Raw genomic sequence first — 17,500 nt, forward strand, 5'->3', positions numbered from 1 at the left:
GAGCCAATCACCACGCCCCTACACCAGCCTGTACCCACCCACTCTGTGCCCTATATAATCCATGGTATGTGAATGCTCCCATTAAAATCTCCTGATGATTGAGGGAACCCCCCTCATGAAACAGGCCTGTAGAGATGAAATAGTCTTGTGATTTTTTTTCCCACACATACATATATTGCGCTCTACTACGGTATCAAGCACTATTTTTTGGATAACCTTATTAAGACATATATATATATATATATATATATTAAGACATATATATATATATATATATATATATATATATATATATATATATATATATATATAAATATATATATATATTTATTTATTTATTTATTCAAATAAACCTTTATTTATAAACTGCAACATGTACAAACAGCTGAGAAACAATAATCAAAATAAGTATGGTGCCAATATGCTGTTTTTCTTTCTCAATAAAACACTGGAAAGGATAGAATGTGGTTTGTCTCTTTTATCTGATTATTAATCGATTAATCTAAATAATAATCAACAGCTTAATCAATTATCAAATTAATCGTTAGTTGCAGCCCTAGTGTGGTTGTTGTCCAAGTCAAGCCTTGTGCAAAACAATGTGAAGTGAAGTGAATTATATCTATATAGCGCTTTTCTCTAGTGACTCAAAGCGCTTTACATAGTGAAAACCCAATATCTAAGTTACATTTAAACCAGTGTGGGTGGCACTGGGAGCAGGTGGGTAAAGCGTCTTGCCGAAGGACACAACGGCAGTGACTAGGATGGCGGAAGCGGGGATCGAACCTGGAACCCTCAAGTTGCTGGCACGGCCACTCTACCGACCGAGCTATACCGCCCCAATGGCAGATGGTCATATTCTCCCTTGTCGACCAGCTACTTCCCAGGGCAGGGACGAGTGTCCTCAGATTGTCTGAATCCAGTGCCCTTTAATTAACTGCAATCAATCCAGTTCTAATCACATTATCCAGATGTGCCAGTTTGCAGGCGGGTGTTTGGTGCTTTTCTCCAGCAACGTGTGTGATTTGTTAACATGAGTTTTATGTACCAAGTGCAAGGTTTGCCAATTACAACCGGTGAGGTGAGCACTTACTCGCTTCGTCTGCGTGCCTCCATCCCATCGGGCAGGAAGAGTTTGATTGTTGACACGATGCAGCCATGTGTGACTGGGGACACAGAACAGCAACAAACACGTTACTACTTTACATTAACTTACCATGCTGCTTGTTACAGTGGACATCTTCCTGTCTGATTCCTAGGGATGGGCGATATGGCCTATAATCTATCATGCCATATACAATGCAGCCTCCTGTGATAAAGATATGTATACCCATTGGGGATGTAACAATATGAACATTTCATACCGAAATGATCATTGTTATTATTATCGCGGTACTGTTTATTTTGATTGATTGATTGATTGAAACTTTTATTAGTAGATTGCACAGTTCAGTACATATTCTGTACGATTGACCACTAAATGGTAACACCCCAATAAGTTTTTCAACTTGTTTAAGTCGCGGTCCACGTAATCAATTCATGGTAAAATATACTAGGGGTGTAACAGTACGTGTATTTGTATTGAACCGTTTCGGTACGGGGGTTCCGGTTCGGTTTCGGAGGTGTACCGAACGAGTTTCCACGCGGACATATTAAGTAGCGTAACACACGTTGTGTAAACAATGCACACCGAGGCACAACACACGGCATGCTAGCAGCTAACGGGCTACGATAGACTGACCATACGTCCTCTTTTCACCGGACATGTCCTCTTTTGCGGGGCTGTCAGGGCGGAGTTTCTTAAATGCCTCAAATGTCCGGCATTTTGAGTTAGGGTTGCGTTAGAGATGCGCGGATAGGCAATTATTTCATCCGCAACCGCATAAGAAAGTCGTCAACCATCCGCCATCCACCCGACCTAACATTTGATCAGAACCGCACCCGCCCGTTGTTATATATCTAATATAGACGATGCAAGGCATTAGTGAGGTTATAAAGCTTTTGCCTGTTAAAGAAAGGAGACTGATCCAATGCAGCACAGACATTCGTGTGCCACGCTGTCACGACCCAGACGCACACCAGTGCGCAATCATATGGGAGCCGCGCTGAGCGCACCTCCAAGCGCGTCTCGCTGCCGGCGACGGCCGGGTATGGGCCCGACGCTCCAGCGCCATCCATTTTCAGGGCTAGTTGATTCGGCAGGTGGGTTGTTACACACTCCTTAGCGGGTTCCAACTTCCATGGCCACCGTCCTAGCTGCTGTCTATATCAACCAGGGTGAGCCCCACCCCTTTCGTGAGCGCACTGCGCGCGGAGTGACCCCTGTTACGCGCCCCCGGCAGCAGGGGTGGCGGGCAGGTAAGCTGCGCGGGCGGAGCGCGCGGCGTGACCCCTGTTACGAGCCCCCGGCCACGGGGGTGGCGGGCAGGTAAGCTGCTTACCTGCTGCGCGTGACGCCGGCCGCGGCGAAGGCGGACGAGGCGGGGTGTCGGTGCGGTGGGCGCGGTGGTGACCCTGGACGTGCGTCGGGCCCTTCTCGCGGATCGCCTCAGCTACGGCTCCCGGTGGGGCCCTCTCGGGGGAAGGGGCCTCGGTCCCGGACCCCGGCGAGGCGTCCCTTCTCCGCTCCGTAAAAGTGTCCATCTCTTTTTTTTTTTTTCTTCTGTTGTGGCATATGCTGCAGGTGCCTGCTCGTTTTTCGTATGTGGGTAACAACATTTAACTATGTATATATATTTCCGAATTGGTTTAACTGCCACCCGCCTGAATCTATTTAAAATCTAATTTTTTTTTATTTCAACCGCCCGACCCGACCCGCGGATAAAATCTAATTTTTTTTAATTTCATCCGCCCGATCCGCGGACTCCGCGGTTGTGCCCGCAAACCGCGCATCTCTAGGTTGCGTGTATTTTCAATGTACGTTCAGGGTTAAGAAGGGGTTAAAAACAAAACAAATTGTGCGCGCAGCAGCATTGGTGAGGGAGGGGCAGAGACAGAGAGAGCGAGAGAGCTATGATAAACAGAATTATCAGATTTAATTTTTTATTATTTATAGCAAGGGTGTCAAAAGTGTGCCCCGGAGGCCATTTGCGGCCCACAGCTAATGTATTAAAGGCCCAAAACACATTCTAAAAATACTATTAAAATAAACAAAAACATAACAAAAGTGAAATAAAAAAGCTTAAAGGTTAAATGTCATTTAGAAAAAGTTGCAATGTTGACTAATAAAACAAAGCTGTTTTTTTTTTCTTTCAAACTGTCATTGCTCAAAACATAATATTGAATCAAAATCAATGTTATTGTAAATTATTGACCTATACAAGGTTCCCATTACTTCACATCAAATATTCCACTAAGAAAAATATTTTTGGTGGAAGATTTTGCAAATTTGGTAAATAAATAACCCCAAAATGTATATTTTGTTGTTTTCTTACTGTACCGAAAATGAACCGAACCGTGACCTCTAAACCGAAATTTTTGTGTACCGTTACACCCCTAGTTTATACACACACTGAAATCTTTTAACAGTTATTTTTTTTCCCAAATAATCCATTAGAAAACCCACTAAATGCACGTTTTGAGTTTGTTATCCTTCACAGATTTTTAAATTTCAGTATTTTATGTTTTCAGTGCTGAGCTTTTAATGTTTTAAATATTGGTTTGAACTGTAGCACTTTAAGATGTATTTAAATGAAAAGTGCGTAACAAATCAAATCTATTATTGTTTTTTATTATTTCTGGCGGGTGTTGTGGCGTCCTAATCTGTTCAGCAGTCCTTGAACGCACCGTGAAAACTCCTCCGATCACTTGTAGGTTCATTGTGCACAATTGAATAGCTTTGTTGCTCAGACAGCAATGTGTTTATATCGGAGTCTCTTGGGGTATGTTGTTTCTTTGAGGGAGAGACGTTATTGTCTCTTGTTTTCATGCTAGCATTTAAGCTAGCGAGCTGGAGCCAGTCAGTCTGTGAGTTTATCAAAGTGATAAATAAATAAATGATAAATGGGTTGTACTTGTATAGCGCTTTTCTACCTTCAAGGTACTCAAAGCGCTTTGACACTACTTCCACATTTACCCATTCACACACACATTCACACACTGATGGAGGGAGCTGCCATGCAAGGCGCTAACCAGCACCCATCAGGAGCAAGGGTGAAGTGTCTTGCTCAGGACACAACGGACATGACGAGGTTGGTACTAGGTGGGGATTGAACCAGGGACCCTCGGGTCGCGCACGGCCATTCTTCCACTGCGCCACGCCGTCCCTGTGCAGTTATCAATCACGGTTTTTTGATAGTTTAAAATTAAAGCGGTAATACGAACCTCAGGGAGTTTTACCGCCGTAATCACTAATATGGTTTATCGTAACAGCACTAATCACAATACATTATTTGGTATATAAATGATCAGTGGCCTTGTGGTTAGAGTGTCCGCCCTGAGATGGGTAGGTTGTGAGTTCAAACCCCGGCCGAGTCATACAAAAGACTATAAAAACGGGACCCATTACCTCCCTGCTTGGCACTCAGCATCAAGGGTTAAATTTAGGGTTAAATCACCAAAATTATTCCTGAGCACGGCCACCGATGCTGCTCACTGCTCCCCTCACCTCCCAGGGGGTGGAACAAGGTGATGGGTCAAATGCAGAGGGTAATTTCTATCAGTGGTACTTTAACTTTAATAGAACCATTTCAAAATGGGTTACAAAGGCTCCTAAAGTTAGTTGCTAACTTAGAAGCTCTGTCATTGTGGGAGGGGCTTAGAGTTAACCCGCTGCTCCGTCACATCAAAACGGGCCAGATGAGGTGGTTGGGGCATCTGGTCACGATGCCTCCCGGACGCCTCCCTCGGGAGGTGCTTAGGGCACGTTTGAGTTAGACCCAGGACACGTTGGAGAGACTAAGTCCTCCTAGCTGGTCTGGGAAAGCCTCGGGATTTCCCGGGAGGAGTGGCTGGGGAGAGGGATAGTCTGAGCTTCTCTGCTTAGACTGCTGCCCCAGCAACCCGACCTTGAATAAGTGGAAGTGGATGGATGGATGGATGGATGGATAGTTTCTGTTGTAAAATGGCTCTATCTACACGTGTGGTCAAAATGACGAGCATCTGTTGTCTATTTTAAACCTGTTTGCGGCGATAATAAAAATGTTGGTATCAAGTAGGGATGTCCCGATCCAGGTTTTTGCACTTCCGATCCGATACCGATATTGTTTTTGCACTTCCGATCCAATACCGATACTGACCGATACTGGCCTATCCGAGCATGTATTAAAGTTTAAAGTTATTTAGCCTACTTAGTTGTCACAATCATGTTGAAAAGGGTTTTAGTACTCTTGATAACAACTAGCCAGCTGAATTAGGGGAGTTTGAATAATACACAATGGTTGGTAACAAGAAACTGACCTGTTTATTCAAGGATAAACACAAAATAGACAAAATTATACATGACAAACAGAAATGGCATCATTGAACTAGGGCTGGGCGATATGGCTTTTTTTAATATTGCGATATTTTAAGGCCATATTGCGATACACAATATATATCTCGATATTTTGCCTTAGCCTTGAATGAACACTTGATGCATATAATCACAGCAGTATGATGATTCTATGTGTTTTGATTGATTGATTGAGACTTTTATTAGTAGGTTGCACAGTGAAGTACATATTCCGTACAATTGACCACTAAATGGTAACACCCCAATAAGTTTTTCAACTTGTTTAAGTCGGGGATTCACTTAAATTGATTCATGATACAGATATATACTATCAGATATATACTATCATCATAATACAGTCATCACACAAGATAATCACATTGAATTATTTACATTATTTATAATCCAGGGTGTGGAGGGGGGTGCCGGATGTAAGTGTCAAAAAGACAGCCAAAAGAGTTTGATATGAGAATAAATCTATAGTTAAAATATAGGGTAGAAATGCACCCATTTGCAAGAAATGTAGTCTTGATTTTCAAAATTTTCTTTCAAGGCTTGCATGTCTACATTAAAACATTCTTCTTCACACTGCATTAATATATGCTACTTTTAAACTTTCATGCAGAGAAGGAAATCACAACTAAAAAAATCACTAATTTTTTCATACGGTGTTGATCTGGAAATGTTTGCCTCGGCATTTTGATGGTGTGGTTGTGTGGCACCAAATGGAGATAAGCGTCTCGACAGACGTTACAATATTTGAACAATGATGACGAAAACTGTTTTCTCTGTCGTGTCCGTGTGTCGAAAATTGTTATGCGCTTATTTTTTTATTAGATTTTGTGCGTGGCATATATTTGCTATGCGCACAGGACGCTTAAACAGTGCGCAATTGCAAAGACGCGCACCTTAGAGGGAGCGTTGGTCACACGGCTACGCTAGCATCACAGCTAACGTTAGCCATGCTGCTACCTCTCTGCTCGGGGAGGACGTATACGATGTGACGTATGACGTGACAGTATGTGACGTGTGTAAGAAGGTGCGCTTGCTGTCTGTGAGAGGGAGACACAGAAAAGAGTGAGAAGAGCCTGTCGTGTAATGCCAGCAGCTAAAAGCAACTGCATGAGAATCCACAGACCTGTGGATGTGTTGAAGGTGTGCTGGAAAATGCGGAACGGAAATTAGGGAGCAGCAGAAAAGTGGAATGTATTATTTAAATCGGTGCATTGGAAAACACGGACCGGAGTTTTTTTTTAAACTGGGTCTGGATCGGCATTTTCCCATGCCTTGCCGATACGCATTTTTTTGCAAATATCGGCAGCCGATCCGATCCAAATATCGGATCGGGACATCCCTAGTATCAAGTAAGTAGTTACAGGAGCAGTGTTGCTCATACGAATACTGATACAATACCTAAAATTTTCAAGGTCATTAAATGATAACAGTTACAGTTACCATGAATTGATTTACGTGGACCCCGACTTAAACAAGTTGAAAAACTTATTCGGCTGTTACCATTTAGTGGTCAATTGTACGGAATATGTACCGTATTTTCCGCACTATAAGGCGCACCTAAAAACCTATAATTTCCTCAAAAGCTGACAGTGCGCCTTATAATCCGGTGCGCCTTATCTATGGACCAATATTGAACCACAACAGGTCTCACACCTACGGTAAGCAGCCGCCGACTTCATTATCCCCCGCGCTTCTTCTTCTACGGGGGAAAATGAAGTCGGCGGCTGATTACCGTGGAAGAAGCGCTTCTTCTTCTACGGGGGAAAATGAAGTTGGCGGCTGCTTACCGTAGTTGCGAGACCTAAACTTTATGTAAAGACCCAAAAATGGCTCCTATTAAGAGACACGCTTACGACGCAGAGTTTAAACTAAAGGCGATCAGTCACGCAGTAGAACATGGGAATAGAGCAGCAGCGAGAGAATTTAACATTAACGAATCACTGGTGCGGAAGTGGAGGAAGCAACATGATGACCTGCGCCAAGTAAAGAAGACTAAACAGAGGGAACAAAGCGAGATGGCTACAGTTGGAGGACAAACTGGAACAGTGGGTTGTTGAACAGAGAGCAGCAAGTAGAAGTGTCAGTACAAACACTATTTGTTTTGTTGACATTCCCTTTAGCGCAGCTCCATCTAATGGATGCATAACGTAACCCCAGCCTCTACTGTAGCGTCTATTCTATGCGCCTTATAATGCGGTGCGCCTTATATATGAACAAAGTTTTAAAATAGGCCATTCATTGAAGGTGCGCCTTATAATCCGGTGTGCCTTATAGTGCGGAAAATATGGTACTGAACTGTGCAATCTACTAATAAAAGTTTCAATCAATCAATCAATCAGTTTTCATCACATATAACCAGACATAAACACAGGATGGCTGTGTAACAATATCAATTAACATTTGAAATGTTTTCCTACTACTGGCTCTGATTCAAATCCTTAGCTTTTGACCCTACAGCTCTCCTGTGTCCAGGGACTTATCTTATGCCGTCCTAGTTTTGTTTGGCGCTACAGAAAAAGGTTTGCGCTTAAAAAAATAAGCGCATAACAATTTTCGACACACGGACACGACAGAGACAACAGTTTTCGTCATCATTGTTCAAATATTGTGACGTCTGTCGAGACGCTTATCTCCATTCGGTGACACACGCCCACACCATCAAAATGCAGAGGCAAAAATTTCCACATCAACACCGTATGAAAAAATTAGTGATTTTTTTAGTTGTGATTTCCTTCTCTGCATGAAAGTTTAAAAGTAGCATATATTAATGCAGTATGAAGAAGAATGTTTTAATGTAGACATGCAAGCCTTGAAAGAAAATTTTGAAAATCAAGACTACATTTCCTGCAAATGGGTACATTTCTACCCTATATTTTAACTTTAGATTTATTCTCATATCAAACTCTTTTGGCTGTCTTTTTGACACTTACATCCGGCGCCCCCCTCCACACCCTGGATTATAAATAATGTAAATAATTCAATGTGATTATCTTGTGTGATGACTGTATTATGATGATAGTATATATCTGATAGTATATATCTGTATCATGAATCAATTTAAGTGGACCCCAACTTAAACAAGTTGAAAAACTTATTGGGGTGTTACAATTTAGTGGTCAATTGTACAGAATATGTACTTCACTGTGCAACCTACTAATAAAAGTCTCAATCAATCAATCAAAACACATAGAATCATCATACTGCTGTGATTATATGCATCAAGTGTTCATTCAAGGCTAAGGCAAAATATCGAGATATATATTGTGTATCGCAATATGGCCTTAAACTATCGCAATATTAAAAAAAGGCCATATCGCCCAGCCCTAGTTCAATGATGCCATTTCTGTTTGTCATGTATAATTTTGTCTATTTTGTGTTTATCCTTGAATAAACAGGTCAGTTTCTTGTTACCAACCATTGTGCATTATTCAAACTCCCCTAATTCAGCTGGCTAGTTGTTATCAAGAGTACTAAAACCCTTTTCAACATGATTCTGACAACTAAGTAGGCTAAATAACCTTAAACTTTAATACATGCTCGGATAGGCCAATATCGGTCAGTATCGGTATCGGATCGTAAATGCAAAAACAATATCGGTATCGGATCGGAAGTGCAAAAACCTGGATCGGGACATCCCTACCTGTAATAGTAGAAGCCTTGAAGAATGAGGATTCATTTGTGGCCAGAACTCTTAATTTGAGAGGTTTGGAACTGGAGCTGAAGAGCTGACCTACATGTCCGCGCCATATTGTGTGTGTGCCTGTGTACATGACCTTTGAGGTTAGCTCCGAGGTACCCTTAAGGGTTAGTCAAGTCTGATGATTCAATTGCGGGCTGAGTGCATTAGCACGTAAGGGCTCGGGAGGTCAGACTGTTGGCTCGGTATTAAACTTTCCAAAATCACAATGAGCACATTATAATTTATTACTGTACACTCACGGGACACTTTATGGATACAGCTGCACAATACAGAATGAATAAATACCTTATTTAGCGACATGAGAGGGTCAAAATATTAGAACCGTCTATTAGTTAGCACATTATGGGTTATACTTGTATAGCGCTTTTCTACCTTTAAGGTACTCAAAGCGCTTTGACACTATTTCCACATTCACCCACACATCCACACACTGATGGCGGGAGCTCCCTGACCACCACCCATCAGGAGCAAGGGTGAAGTGTCTTGCTCAAGGACACAACGGATGGTAGAAGGTGGAAAGTGGAAGAGAATATTAATAAACGTTATATATTAATATTTCCATCCAACCTGAGCATGATCATCTAAAGATAAATAAAGGCAATGTTCGTGATTGCATCTCATTAAATTAGACAATACATAATTATCGTACATTACGATGCCTTTGACCCCGTCCCCTCTCCAACATCTCATTAAATTAGACCCTTTATGTACTAGAGTTGTACGGTATATCGGTATTAGTATAGTACCGCGATACTAATCAATCATTTTCGGTACTATCCTGCCTCTGAAAAGTGGCATCACAACTAGGGATGTCCCGATCCGATATTTGGATCGGATCGGCCGCCGATATTCGCCAAAAAATGCGTATCGGCAAGGCATGGGAAAATGCAGATCCAGATCCAGTTTAAAAAAAAACTCCGGTCCGTGTTTTCCAACGCACCGATTTAAATAATACATTCCACTTTTCTGCTGTTCCCTAAGCTCCGTTCCGCATTTTCCAGCACACCTTCAACACATCCACAGGTCTGTGGATTCTAATGCAGTTGCTTTTAGCTGCTGGCATTACACGACAGGCTCTTCTCACTCTTTCCTGTGTCTCCCTCTCACAGACAGCGAGCGCACCTTCTTACACACGTCACATACTGTCACGTCATACGTCACATACTGTCACGTCATACGTCACATATGTATACGCCCTCTCCCAGCAGAGAGCGAGGTAGCAGCATGGCGAACGTTAGCTGTGATGCTAGCGCAGCCGCTAAGGTGCGCGCCTGCTTTAAGCGTCCTATGCGCACGGCAAATCTATGCCACGCACAAAATCAAATTAAAAAAAATAAGCGCATAACAATTTTCGACACACGGACACGACAGAGAAAACAGTTTTCGTCATCATTGTTCAAATATTGTAAGGTCTGTCGAGACGCTTATCTCCATTCGGTGTCACACGTCCACACCATCAAAATGCCGAGGCAAACATTTCCACGTCAACACCGTATGAAACAAATAGTGATTTTTTTTAGTTGTGATTTCCCTCTCTGCATGAAAGTTTAAAAGTAGCATATATTAATGCAGTATGAAGAAGAATGTTTTAATGTAGACATGCAAGCCTTGAAAGAACATTTTTAAAATCAAGACTACATTTCCTGCAAATGGGTGCATTTCTACCCTATATTTTAACTTTAGATTTATTCTCATATCAAACTCTTTTAGTTGTCTTTTTGACACTTACATCCGGCGCCACCCTCCACACCCTGGATTATAAATAATGTAAATAATTAAATGTGATTATCTTGTGTGATGACTGTATTATGATGATAGTATATATCTGATAGTATATATCTGTATCATGAATCAATTTAAGTGGACCCCGACTTAAACATGTTGAAGAACTTATTGGGGTGTTACCATTTAGTGGTCAATTGTACGGAATATGTACTTCACTGTGCAACCTACTAATAAAAGTCTCAATCAATCAATCAAAACACATAGAATCATCATACTGCTGTGATTATATGCATCAAGTGTTCATTCAAGGCTAAGGCAAAATATCGAGATATATATTGTGTATCGCAATATGGCCTTAAAATATCGCAATATTAAAAAAAGGCCATATCGCCCAGCCCTAGTTCAATGATGCAATTTCTGTTTGTCATGTATAATTTTGTCTATTTTGTGTTTATCCTTGAATAAATAGGTCCGTTTCTTGTTACCAACCATTGTGTATTATTCAAACTCCCCTAATTCAGCTGGCTAGTTGTTATCAAGAGTACTAAAACCCTTTTCAACATGATTCTGACAACTAAGTAGGCTAAATAACTTTAAACTTTAATTCATGCTCGGATAGGCCAGTATCGGTCAGTATCGGTATCGGTCAGTATTGGTATCGGATTGGAAGTGCAAAAATAATATCGGTATCGGATCGGAAGTGCAAAAACCTGGATCGGTTCACAACATATTCTTTCGTTTTAAAAAAATATATATTTTGTTTATAAACTCAGGAAATATGTCCCTGGACACATGAGGACTTTGAATATGACCAATGTATGATCCTGTAACTACTTGGTATCGGATTGATACCCAAACTCGTGGTATCATCCAAAACTAATGTAAAGTATCAAACAGAAGAATAAGTTATTTATACATTTTAACAGAAGTGTAGATAGAACATGTTGAAACAGAAAGTAATCAGATATTAACAGTAAATGAACAAGTAGATTAATTATTCATTTTCTATCACTGGTTCTTAATAATGTTGACAAAATAGTAGGTGTATAAATGACACAAAATGTTACTGCATACGTCAGCAGCTAAATTATGAGCCTTTGTTCGTTTACTTACTACTAACAGACAAGTTGTCTAGTATGTTTACTATTTTATTTAAGGACAAACTTGCAATAATAAACATATGTTTCATGTACCCTAAGATTTTTTGTTAAAATAAAGCCAATAATGCAATATTTTGTGGTCCCCTTTATTTAGAAATGAATCGAAATAATTTTGGTACCAAAATATTGGTATGGGGACAACACTAATATGTACCTTTGCGTGTGTTCTCAGTGACATCGACGCCAAACTGAATGATGTCTCCAGAAAGGACCTCGCAGGGCGGACTCTCCTCCGAGCCACGACTCAGCCTCTGGCTGTTGATGAACGTGCCATTGCTGCTTTTTGTGTCCTGCAGGTAGAACTGACACAGAGAAGCAAAACAATATACAGAATTAGACAACTGCTCATTATGTAAGCAATTCACCAGTGAAAGGATATTTTGTGTGAAAAACAGCATGTAAACTACATATTTTGGTCCTTGAAGGAAAGTAAACTGTCTCCAGGAATAAAAATAACAACTGTTGCCATGCCACGCTTTCTCACAGTCCTGTCAATCATCTTGTCAAAGGTCATTATGGTTGATTGGTTTCCCCCCTCTGGGTTGTTTGACAAAAACATCAAGCACCTCTACAAACCAATTTCACGGCAAGACAAAAAAACTAGTTTGGTGACCTGTATACGTGTTAAGTGGAAATGCATTAAGGGTTTTTTGTGAATTTTGTTTCGTATAACCTCCATCCATCCATCCATCCATCCATCTTCTTCCGCTTATCCGAGGTCGGGTCGCGGGGGCAGCAGCCTAAGCAGGGAAGCCCAGACTTCCCTCTCCCCAGCCACTTTGTCCAGCTCTTCCTGTGGGACCCCGAGGCGTTCCCAGGCCAGCCGGGAGACATAGTCTTCCCAACGTGTCCTGGGTCTTCCCCGCGGCCTCCTACCGGTCGGACGTGCCCTAAACACCTCCCTAGGGAGGCGTTTGGGTGGCATCCTGACCAGATGCCCGAACCACCTCATCTGGCTCCTCTCGATGTGGAGGAGCAGCGGCTTTACTTTGAGCTCCTCCCGGATGGCAGAGCTTCTCACCCTATCTCTAAGGGAGAGCCCCGCCACCCGGCGGAGGAAACTCATTTGGGCCGCTTGTACCCGTGATCTTGTCCTTTCGGTCGTAACCCAAAGCTCATGACCATAGGTGAGGATGGGAACGTAGATCGACCGGTAAATTGAGAGCTTTGCCTTCCGGCTCAGCTCCTTCTTCACCACAATGGATCGATACAGCGTCCGCATTACTGAAGACGCCGCACCGATCCGCCTGTCGATCTCACGATCCACTCTTCCCTCACTCGTGAACAAGACTCCGAGGAACTTGAACTCCTCCACTTGGGGCAAGATCTCCTCCCCAACCCGGAGATGGTACTCCACCCTTTTCCGGGCGAGAACCATGGACTCGGACTTGGAGGTGCTGATTCTCATCCCAGTCGCTTCACACTCGGCTGCGAACCGATCCAGTGAGAGCTGAAGATCCTGGTCAGATGAAGCCATCAGGACCACATCATCTGCAAAAAGCAGATACCTAATCCTGCAGCCACCAAACCAGATCCCCTCAACACCTTGACTGCGCCTAGAAATTCTGTCCATAAAAGTTATGAACAGAATCGGTGACAAAGAGCAGCCTTGGCGGAGTCCAACCCTCACTGGAAACGTGTCCGACTTACTGCCGGAAATGCGGACCAAGCTCTGGCACTGATCATACAGGGAGCGGACTGCCACAATCAGACAGTCCGATACCCCATACTCTCTGAGCACTCCCCACAGGACTTCCCGAGGGACACGGTCGAATGCCTTCTCCAAGTCCACAAAACACATGTAGACTGGTTGGGCAAACTCCCATGCACCCTCAAGGACCCTGCCGAGAGTATAGAGCTGGTCCACAGTTCCACGACCTGGACGAAAACCACACTGTTCCTCGTGAATCCGAGGTTCGACTATCCGGCGTAGCCTCCTCTCCAGTACACCTGAATAGACCTTACCGGGAAGGCTGAGGAGTGTGATCCCACGATAGTTAGAACACACCCTCCGGTTCCCCTTCTTAAAGAGAGGAACCACCACCCCGGTCTGCCAATCCAGTGGTACCGCCCCCGATGTCCACGCGATGCTGCAGAGTCTTGTCAACCAAGACAGCCCCACAGCATCCAGAGCCTTAAGGAACTCCGGGCGGATCTCATCTACCCCCGGGGCCTTGCCACCGAGGAGCTTTTTAACTACCTCAGCAACCTCAGCCCCAGAAATAGGAGAGCCCACCACAGACTCCCCAGGCACTGCTTCGTATAACCTCATTCGTTAAACTAAATCACATGACTACGTTTTTTTGTAATAATTTTATGAGGACTTGTTGTCCAATAGTCGAGTGAAAAGCATAGAAAAACATCATGCTAATGCTAATGCTAGCCAGCGGCTGCTGTTGACGCGACCACCGATGCCAGGGATTGTAGTATCTTAAGGGACAGGTATGGACAGCGTGGTGAGGTGGGTAGCGCGGCCTTGCCAGCATCTTAAGAGTTCCAGGTTCGATCCCCGCTTCCACCACCCTAGTCACTCCCTTTGTGTCCTTGGGCAAGACACTTCACTTTCAACACTTCAAATTGGCAGCCATGCTTCTGTCAGTCAACCCGAGGGCAGCTGTAACGACAAATGTAGCTTACCACCATCGACGTGTGAATGCGGAGTGAATGGTGGGTTCCTATTTCTCTGTGAAGCACTTTGAGTGTCTAGAAAAGTGCTATATGAATCTAATCGGTAGAAAATGGATGGACGGATGGAATCTAATCCATTATTATTATTCAACATCTTCATTGCTCAGTTCATAACTTGAAAGCTTCTAATATTATAGTTTAGCCATCAGCGTTGAATTAGTAACTAACGTATCATTATGTGTGCTTTCTTTTACTTCAAAGCATGTGAACTTTTAAGCACTTACCGTAATTTCCAATCTATAAGACGCTACTTTTCCCCCCACATTTTGTACAAAGCTGCGGCTAATTTATGGATTTTTTTTCCCAAGTTCACAAGCTCCACATGCTGCTAATGAATTTAGCCTCGTCACACCAGACCAGGGGTCGGCAACCCGCGGCTCCGGAGCCGCATGCGGCTCTTTGGTCACTCTGATGCGGCTCAGCAGCTTCCTTGCCGAAACCCCCAATTTTCTCGGGAGACTTCCGAATTTCAGTGCCTCTCGCAGAAAACTCCCGGGATTAATATTCATCGATTTTCACCTTTACAGTTATAATAAGGGCGCTCCATGATGGTACAGCATTTGGCGCCTTTTACAATATGTATTAACAGAGTGCCAGTCCAATTGCTTGTTAGGCAGCATGCATCCTCTGCTTGCACTCGTACGTGACGGCAAGGCATACTTGGTCCACAGCCACACAGGTTACACTGACGGTGGCCATATAAAACAACTTTAACACTCTTACTAATAATGCGCCACACTTTGAACCAAAACCAAACAAGAATGACAAACACATTTCGGGAGAACATCTGCACCTTAACACAACATAAACACAACAGAACAAATACCCAGAATCCCATGCAGCCCTGACTCTTCCGGGCTACATTATACACCCCTGCTACCACCAAACCCCGCCCCCACCCAACCCTGCTCCCTCACACATCAACCCCCCTCTGTGTGTCGGTTGAGGTGGGCGGGGTTAGGTAGCGGGGGGTGTATAATGTATCCCGGGAGAGTTAGGGCTGCATGGGATTCTGGGTATTTGTCCTGTTGTGTTTATGTTGTGTTACGGTGCAGATGTTCTCCCGAAATGTGTTTGTCATTCTTGCTTGGTGTGGGTTCACAGTGTGGCGCATTATTAGTAAGAGTGTTAAGTTGTTTTGTTTTTTATACCGCCACCGTCAGTGTAACCTGTGTGGTTGTTGACCAAGTATGCCTTGCTGTCACCTTCGTAAGCAAGCGGAAGCGCCATACAACGTGTCGCTGATCAGGCACGCTGGTTTGTAGTGGGTGCTATATGCTGCACCATCACGGCATGCATGACGCTGACAAGCTCCCTTCATATAAAACCCGCGTGCCGCACCAGCGTTCAAAATCCATATTAAGATGTGGGTAGCGTGACTGAGACCCCTGGTTTATACATAGCACAAAGCAAATAAAAAAACTTTGCATGCAGTGTTATTTAATTTTAAGTTTCAAAAAATGTTTGTGGCTCCCATTGTTTTCTATAATTTGTGGAACTGGTCAAAATGGCTCTTTGACTGGTAAAGGTTGCCGACCCCTGCACCAGACAAATAAAAATGGCAAATGGGTCACGTTGGACCAATGAAGTTGTTAAATCAAACACACACACACACACACACAATCATTCACCCAGCGTGTTATACTCCCACCCTCATCTTGAAAAAGACGCAATGAAATGCTCACGACCCATTGAAAGCAATGGACCTGGCCGCCTCACAGAACGGAAGTAAACCACCACCAATGTGCACAAAGGTCCGGACCGGCCGTCGGAAAGGGTAAGCACAAGCCCAACTGCAACACCTAAGAAGGCGGCCCCAAACTGGACGAAGAGGAGCCGGGCGACGCTCTACGGTAGGATGTAATCGTGTTACAGGCATTGTCGTTCGTTACATTTGTGAATGAACACAAGCGCCTGTGTAAATATTTCATGGTTCAATGTGTACACCTCCATCTCAAGTTTCAAGTTTATTCACAATACCATATAACAATTACAATAGTAGTGAATATCATCATTTAAAGATGTTGGTACGTGAAAGGGTCCCCCAAATAAGCTAGAAGAAGCTTTTGACAGGGGGTCCAAAGGACAGTATATACATGGAATGATGAAACATGGTAGCAAGCACAACAACAACAACAACAAAAAACAAAAAAACAACGCTATATGATTAACACAAGATAATAGTAATAAAGCAAGCATACACATACATACATACATACATACATACATTCATTCATTCAACCATGCAAAACCCAACAGTAGTCTACCCCACATGAGGCATTAAAGATAGGTGGTTAATAGGTAAGTTTTCAGTTTCTTTTTGAAGTTGGAGAATGGATACAGCATCTTGAGGCTCTCATTAAGCCGGTTCCAAATCTTTGGTCCCCTGCATACAGCACTTCGAGCGGTACAAGCCAGTAAACAATGTTTACCTGATATCAGATCTAAGTTACGAGTGTTGTGGGCATGCTGGGGATGGTAGATAGGAACCAAGCTACAGAGCCTGAGATTCAGTCTGTAAATGACTTGATAGGTTAAACAAGCATTTTGATAAATATTGAACTCTGTCAGTCTTAAGAGATGATAATTATGGAATAGATGTCGAGTGGGGGCATTAAACTTGGACCATGACAGGGCCCGTATGATTTTCTTTTGCATGGATTCTAATTTGTGAAGGTAGGTAGGGAAGGTGTTACACCAGATGACATTACAGTAGTTTAGATGTGGTTCAAAGAGAGTTTTACATAGGGTAAGTAGAACATAAAAAGGAAGATAATGACGAAG

The 17,500-nt window shown here is 43.1% G+C and overlaps 1 protein-coding gene across 7 annotated transcripts in view; it reads right to left on the reverse strand.

Moving 5' to 3' along the window:
• Positions 1–17,500, reverse strand: part of slmapa (sarcolemma associated protein a) — a 189,457-nt gene that overhangs the window by 105,299 nt on the left and 66,658 nt on the right. For all 7 annotated transcript variants that reach the window (XM_061940986.2, XM_061940978.2, XM_061940963.2 and 4 more), the window contains exons 2-3: positions 12,183–12,330; positions 1,091–1,163 (exon numbers count right to left, since the gene is read on the reverse strand). In XM_061940986.2, the coding sequence (XP_061796970.2) occupies positions 1,091–1,163; positions 12,183–12,330 (221 nt within the window). The remainder of the gene's footprint in view (positions 1–1,090; positions 1,164–12,182; positions 12,331–17,500) is intronic.

The sequence above is a fragment of the Nerophis lumbriciformis genome, linkage group LG03 (genome assembly GCF_033978685.3).
Source record: "Nerophis lumbriciformis linkage group LG03, RoL_Nlum_v2.1, whole genome shotgun sequence".
Classification (NCBI taxonomy): Eukaryota; Metazoa; Chordata; class Actinopteri; order Syngnathiformes; family Syngnathidae; genus Nerophis; species Nerophis lumbriciformis.